This window comes from Salvia splendens, chromosome 6 (genome assembly GCF_004379255.2).
Source record: "Salvia splendens isolate huo1 chromosome 6, SspV2, whole genome shotgun sequence".
NCBI classification, from domain to species: domain Eukaryota; kingdom Viridiplantae; phylum Streptophyta; class Magnoliopsida; order Lamiales; family Lamiaceae; genus Salvia; species Salvia splendens.
Genome location: NC_056037.1, coordinates 36,911,299 through 36,919,124, shown reverse-complemented (window position 1 = coordinate 36,919,124; position 7,826 = coordinate 36,911,299). Strand labels below are relative to the sequence as shown.

The 7,826-nt window shown below is 35.5% G+C and overlaps 1 protein-coding gene across 2 annotated transcripts; it reads right to left on the bottom strand.

The window, feature by feature from the left end:
* Positions 1–630: 630 nt before the first annotated feature.
* Positions 631–7,567, bottom strand: LOC121807327 (protein LAX PANICLE 2-like). Of its 2 annotated transcripts, none has more exons than XM_042207549.1 (4): positions 7,009–7,567; positions 6,358–6,408; positions 6,195–6,267; positions 631–1,098 (listed from the first exon to the last, which is right to left on the bottom strand). In XM_042207549.1, exons 1-4 carry the CDS (start codon positions 7,377–7,379, stop codon positions 934–936), a joined length of 660 nt encoding a protein of 219 aa, XP_042063483.1. In that variant the 5' UTR covers positions 7,380–7,567; the 3' UTR covers positions 631–933. The 2 variants fall into 2 exon arrangements, with proteins under 2 accessions (XP_042063483.1, XP_042063484.1); XM_042207550.1 differs by lacking the exon at positions 631–1,098 and adding an exon at positions 5,166–5,454.
* Between the last annotated feature and the right edge of the window lie 259 nt (positions 7,568–7,826).

Sequence of the window (7,826 nt, the reverse complement as noted above, 5' to 3'; positions counted from 1 at the left end):
GTGCCTCATTTTGTTTACTTGCATCTTAGTGATTGACTTTGTTGCTGCGCAGTCGGGTGCTTTCTTGAACTTGTTTGCCGTCTCTAAGGCCAGCCGGTATTATTACCTTACAGCGTGTTGTTGGAGTATCTAGAAATGCAAGTACACCATATTAGGTACTTGGTAGTTTTGTATTTCTGCATTTTGTTTGGATTGTATGATCACATGAGACACTACTTGTGCTTATAATATAATGTTGTTGTGGAAATTAGTAGTACTATATGCTTTGACCAATTTCTACTTATGTTGAAGAATTGGCATTTTGTTATAGATGGAATTACTACTTTTTATGACCACATCAACATGATGTAAAGAGAGGTTGGATATTTCTCTTCGACCAATTTAGCTTGTGATGTTATTTTTCTCCTTCATTGCATCAATCTGCAGTTTGGACTAGTGTTGGTGTTGGCCAGAAACCGGTGGTTCCGGATTCACGGAAGGTGGAACCGGGACTGGCCCCCCAAGAGCGAATGTCATCCAAAGGTCCAAAACGGAACTTTGTCGGAGATGAAAAAATCGGCCAAAGCATAAACATGAAATCAAGCATTTAGAAAAACACACACACACACACTGGAGCAAACAAAATAGACAAGAAGTTACATTAGTCCAATTAATGAAACACCAAATCTGTATAATCAAATTGGCTATAAGAGATTTAATGAAATTCCAAAGATACAACTTGCAAAAGCCCAACACATTTTACATGGTGGGTTTTCTTCTTCAGTGGGAGCACCTATTCTTCATTAGTATTAGTATTGTACTATTGGAATAGAAAATAATAATTTAAACAAAAAAATGAGAAGAAAAAGGAAAAAGTACTTGGATTGATCATTTAAAGTTAAAATCGAGCACGGAGTCGAGTCGAGTCGGGTCAGATTGGGTCGGGTCGAATATTTAATTAGAGGGGTCGGTTCTAGCATAGTGAAGCACCATAATGTGATGAATTGTTGAGGTAGGAAGCAAAGTGATGAAATCTCTTGGGCTACTCCAAATGTTATCTCTTACATGTTGCAATGTCAACATAGGTGAAAGCTTTTGTCCTTTGCATCTTATCTCTATCTGCAAAAAATTACAATCCATTAGTATTTACTAATTACTACACATAATTGTTTCATCATGAAAACACATATAGTCATAATGACTATATTATTCACATGTCACTTCTCAAATGATTCAATTTTGTCACATGCATGTTCTAAATTGATACGTATATAATGATATATGCATGCTATAATTTAGGCTATCTTTTAATTTTATTTGACAAATGTATATAAATTTAAAGATTACTCTGTGGTGGACTCAAATCCAAGCCTTTTGGCATATGATATTACCACTCTATTACTAGGCCAACACTCATACATATCTAGGCTATCTTTCTTGTACATATTAAAGGGAGAGTCTACATTTAATACAATCCCTCCTATATAGAGGTGTGATCCGTTGCTAATTTTCTTAAGTTACTACCTCTGCTAACTCATCAATATAATGTATTAAAAAATTCAACACGATGACATTGAAATGTCAACATAGTTTATTAAAATGTAAACACAAATTTGTGTTGACATTTTAATGTGATCGTGTTGACATTTTTAATATACTGTGTTGATAAATTAACAAGTTAACAATTTAGGAAAAGTTAGCATTATAACGCGCCTCATCCTATATATAATGATCTATTATTCCATTGGCATTAGGTTAGAAATGTGAACCCAAAAACACGTTATATTTGGAGCGATTAACATATAAATTACTCCATGATTTATGTATGTTTATTTATTTTCACCAATCTGATGAAGATGGTTAATGATAGCTAGAATTTTAGAACACAGGACTATGACAATTCGGTTCTTTGAGTTAAAGATTAGTCTATAATATATAACCTCTAAATTATAAGAGGAGTTGTTTTCATCATGCAATTGCTTGAATTGCAAACAAACCTAATTACTTAACAAATTAAAAAAGTCACATAGAGATATATGTATAGTCATCTTCCTCTAATATAAGAGTAAACCTTCGAATTTATTTTTATTGGACGCATCCTTAAAAATTAATTGATTACTATTATGTTCAAGAAGTGATAATCACATGTCCAATCTAATACTATTATCAGCAAGAATATGTAACAATTATTATGCAATTTAGACATAAAACCCCACCTAAATCCGATGCGTTTTCCACCATCACTAAATTTCTCTACACTTTAATCATGTTACAAGGGACCCATTTAGACTTTGCTCTTAAGCCTAAATCATTATACCTTTAAACTTCATTTTATTTGATGTCATTCTATAATAGTATGCCTCATTTCTCATTATTTTATGTTTTTGTATTTGTACAGTGTATAACATATAATCTTAATTCATACTACTAAGACTATATACTAGTATTAATTAACTGCAACAACAATAATTTTATATAAATAAAAAAGTTGATGGATCATTTTCCATTTCTATCTTCCTTTTTACATAGTTTACCTAACTTGTAGGAGTATATGTGATAGCTATGAATTCTCAATATATTATATCTTCTCTTTCATGCAAGTCTCCTTCACATTGCTTTCTATAATAAAAAAAACCCTATATAATTAGGGTATACAACTTCGATTTCCATAGCAGTTAATGAGGAGAGATACTTTTCAAATTGATTACTAATTAAGGACAGGGAAGATCTAAGACTCATGCTAATCCCCTATTAATTAATAAACACATATATATGCTTACTTGATAAACCTATTGAGTAAATATAATGGTCTTGACACATTGCTACGTGGAATGTGTAGTCTCAATTACAATTGTAGAAATATTATACGTCTTCATTATCTTTTTCTACAATTTGAATTGGTTGCATACATTACGTACGTGACAATATTTCTATACCACTAATTTTTTTATAGCAAAACTATTATAAATACCTATATTATTTATGTTGAACATTCACTCCACACATTCTTTATCATTTGTTTATCACCTATAATTATAATGAAAGTGCAGCACTTAATTCTATGGCTACTTTAAAAGCACAATAAATTTGAAAAGAAAATAAAGGACCTACAATTGGCTGATGTGAGACCAACGCAAGCATGACGAAATCAAACCATAACCTTTGAAACAATATTACTCTTACAATTAATTTTTCCAACATTAATAATTTCAGTTTCATATTAAAAGTTTGTTTATTTTTGCTCAATACTACTATTTACAATTATCACGTATTGATGATCCTAATACAAAATCAGAACCCTATTTTCGTTTTCTACTAACCTAACCTCACATAAAATTATAGGGTTATATAATAACATGAAGTCTTAAGGACAAGACAATAATTAATTTATCTAATCATATACATCACTACTAGAAAATTGGCTTGTAATGGCACTTAAAATTGTCACTAGAAAATTACTATGCTGACACTTCATCTATAATGGCACTTGATGAAGTGCAGCACCGGGTACCTGTAGTAAGAGGTAGTGTGTAGATAGTACATCTATGATGACACTTTTTATGTTGAAGTGCAGTAACAATATATTATAAAGTGCAGTGAAAAGCTAGTGTGTAGATAGTACATCTATGCTGGCACTTTTTATAAAGTGTGATAAAAAAAAGTGTAGTGAGAAGCAATTTTTCTAGTAGCATACCATATTGAATGGGTCCATTGAGATCTCCTATTAAGATTTTTCCCATTGTCATTAATATCAATGTTTGTTGTCATGTATTGTAAATAATAATTAATCATATGGTATAAAACAAATCACTCCAAGATGTCACTTAAGCCTTGAAAAGTTGTTTGCTTTCATCGTACCAAATCACTCCAAGATTTCCCCCCTTTAGTTGAGAGAGAGAGAGATATGCCCTAATCTTGATTTTCATGCAGATTCCAAACTTTAATTTGATGGTATATTAATATCCCTAACCACTTATAATCTCAATGATTGGCCACTAAGTTGCATGGTGTCTAAAAAAGTTTTTTTGGCCAAGTAATTATGACTTATCAACTAAATTAGCTAAGCCACCTCTAAATAGAACTAAATTTCTAACTAATCCAAATTAGTGAAAAAAATGATCAAGGGGAAATAGAAAGGTTGATTTAGGAAAATATTGATACTCTATAAAAAAAACTCATCTTATAAGGAGTTGGTCGAATGTTTTGGAAAATGACTATTGTTTCATACGCAAAAAGACGTTCTTAAATTGATATTAACACTCTTGTCATTTTGATTTATTGGGACTCTTTCATTTGCTTCCAAGAGACATTTCTTAAAATGTATGTGATGTATTTAAAAATAAAAATAACAATCTTAATTTAATAAAAAAAATTGTCTTTGATCTTTTTTTAATGATTGTATGACAGGAGAATGTTGATTGTCATGCATTCTATTTACATGTAATTATTTTATAATGAACGTATCAAAATTGTGATATAATACTACTAGTAACTAATCGATGTATGCAACAGCAGCACGTATAGTTGTACCTAACATATATAATTTGAAAAATGATAAATTAGAATTATGTTGGTCGTACATCTAGCTGTTTAGAATATAGATTAGGTTATAATAGATTACCCTAATGACTTTGTTGGGGTACAAACCTCATCCCACATCGGATGAGTAGGGGAAGTTGGAAGGTGTATATAATTCATGTCCAACCCCAATTAGTTTGAGGCCTTTTGGGAGTGACCCAAAAATAAATCCGTGCGGGCTTTGCTCAAAGCGGAACCAGGGCTCTGATACCACTGTTGGGTCCCGGTGGTGCACACCCGAACTCCACATTAGTATGATATTGTCCGCTTTGGGCAAAGCCCTCACGGTTTTGCTCTTGGGGTACTCCCCAAAAGGCCTCATACTAATGGAGTTGGGATAGCCCATTTATATGCTTCTCTGATACCACTGTTCGGTCCCGGTGGTGTACTCCCCAAAAGGCCTCATACTAATGGAGTTGGGATAGCCCATTTATATGCTTGCAACTCTTGTCTATTCTCCGATGTGGGATATGGTTTGCTTCACCACAATCCTCCCCTCAAACCAAGACCACCAGACCAAGACCACATGTCTGTGCCCCCATGTTACAGGTCACCAGGTCACCACAAGTCTTGGTCGAGCTCACGGAGAGACATCGGAGAACTTGCAAGCGCAACCCACCGAACCCCGAGCCACACAGGCCCAGCCCCTGAACCAGGGCTCTGATACCACTGTTGGGTATCGGTGGTGCACACCCGAACTCCACATTAGTATGATATTGTCCGCTTTTGGCAAAGCCCTCACTGTTTTTGCTCTTGGGGTCCTCCCCAAAAGGCCTCATACTAATGGAGTTGAGATATCCCATTTATATGCTTGCAACTCTTGTTCATTCTCCGATGTGGGATATGGTTTGCTTCACCACAGACTTCATTATATGAAGACCGATGTGCATACTCATCCTAATCATAAAAGGGTTGACGTAATTATAAATTAATCAATGATAAAAACTTAGATGAAATATAATTGAAATGTTTAAAGTTGTGGTACTATGTTAGGCACTGACGTAGGCATGTTAGGCAAATTTTAGTTTAGAGAGGCAAATTAATCTTCGTTCGGCTTACTTAAACAATATCGTTTATAGACTTAGTCAATCACGTTTTTTATTTTTACATATATACACGTCATGTCAATAAATACAAACACGATGATGCTTGAATTTTTCGCCATGCTTGATTTTTTCGCCATGGGACAATAAAAAAAATGAGTGGATTAAGGGAGGGATAACCAATGGAGTTGTCACTTTCTTGAACAAAATGAACTAGAGAAGCAATTATATATGTGTGGGAGTTTATTATAAAGGTGACAAGTGTTTTTCCTTAACTTCAACCCTAAATCTCAAATCATCTTAACTAACTCTCTAATTAACTATCCACTAATAATAAGATTAAGCTAATACCAACAGAAAACAGACCAAAGACACATACTCCATACCTACTTATGATGTTATCCTTTCCTTGAGATTAGGTTATATATGTTGTTTGCATCATCTTAATCCCACCAACCATTCACACATATATAAGTCAGGAGTTCGAATCATCACAGTATATATAAAGAATCATTATTAATCACTTTTAATATCGTTCACACATATAAAGGCTGAATAAATTAGTCTAATTAAAGATGAAGCATAGTTAATTACCTCTGATTCATTTTCCAAGCTAAGCTTTTTAACAAGGTATTTTATCACCACTCGAATCGTCATCCTCCCATCCCTAATTAAGAACACAAATAGAAACAAAATTGTAAGATATATTAGGTCATTAGTCATTAAATTTACACTTGTAAAAAATGAAACTGATTACTTGATTCTCAAGTAGCTTTTGGATATCTGGGGAAGAAATGACTCTTTTTCCCTGAAAAAACAACATGATGATCAGTGGCGGATCCATAACCGAAAACGGAGGACGAAACATAAGAGAAAACTAGCTAGACCCTCCTCATGGGCCGGACGCCTCCTCTCCCCCCCCCTAGAGTGTCCACAATAGTTAGCCCATGCCCAAGCCCAAGCCACAAAAACTTGTCCAGAGCTAAAAAAAAACTTGTTCACCTTAATAGTGGATAAGCCATAGCCACAAATCTAATTATTTTTTCAATTGTTGGTATATTTTAATTTAATTAGAACGGGGTGAAAAAAAATGAAAGGAATCGGTATATTTATAGGAAATAAATATGAAATTTCTAAAAAAAAAAGTTGGGCAGAGCCGCGGCTCTGCGGCAGCTGCAATAGGGCGCCGCGGCCGGTGACCAAGCGTCGAGTCCGCGCCAACTACTCAGCGCGCCCATGTCCTCTCCCTGCGCCGCGGCTCTCCGTGTCCTCAGCTATAGGGAGCCGCGGCTCCTATTGTGGATACTCTAATTCCGCAGCCGAACACGATGATGTCGAAAATATAGAAAAAAAAATAAACCAAAAAAAAATCCTCAACAAGAAATCTTGATGATTACTTAATACTTACTGATTGTTCAATGCTTGAAGCATAAACCACACGCCCGAATGCGGCCTCCTCGGCTGCGCCACCACCCTGAAATCCAGCCTCCCAAAATAAGACGGCGACCCGAAATTTGTAACGGGCCGAGGCGGCCGAAATTCGGGCCTCATTTGTGAGTGGTTGTTGGTGCTGCTACTAGGCATGAGGTCAAGCTTGACGAGGCCCGAGCCCGGCCCGTTATTCTTCCCGAGATCTTGCCTTCCGATGCTGAGCTGCAACCACTCGTCCTCCCTTGATTCGCTATTCTCCGCCATTTCACAAACTAGATCGGATCCTACTACGCTGAAGAAACCATAACCCTCGCCGCCGCAAAACCGCCGCTTCTCAGCCCAAAACATGGTCGTGTCACGGCCCGATCACGGCTCATCTCCATCGAGGGTTTTGAGGTGTTAGGGAATCTAAGGAGATGCAGATTCCCATCAACAAGAAGAAGATTTTTAGATTTTATTTTTGGTTGTTTTTTTTGTATGGTTTGTGTATATATATGGTGGGAAATAAAATCAGTGGAGAGAATAAAACTTACAAATCTCACTTTCCATTAATTCTCTTTGTTTGGAAGGTTAAGAAGGTTGGGGTGGGGGTGGTAGATGGTGGGCAGTCAGTTACATATTACTATAATGTTGAAAAATAAACACACGCCTTCACAAATACAAACGAGATGAACCTACGGAATTGTTTATTTAATTTGATACGGTGTGTATCTATGTATCTGTAATAATGGAGTGCTCATTTCAGTTGGAAGAAGAAGGCAGAGTTCGGTAAGCTCGGCTTTGAGCTGGAACTAG

What these genes read in the sequence shown, in the direction of transcription:
- LOC121807327 (XM_042207549.1), bottom strand. Translation starts at nt 7,379, where the DNA reads ATGTTTTGGGCTGAGAAGCGGCGGTTTTGCGGCGGCGAGGGTTATGGT. An exon ending in AAAAGCTACTTGAGAATCAA is followed by an intron (nt 6,268 to 6,357) that starts GTAATCAGTTTC and finishes GTTCTTAATTAG; the next exon opens with GGATGGGAGGATGACGATTC. An exon ending in GCTTGGAAAATGAATCAGAG is followed by an intron (nt 1,099 to 6,194) that starts GTAATTAACTAT and finishes AATTTTTTGCAG; the next exon opens with ATAGAGATAAGATGCAAAGG.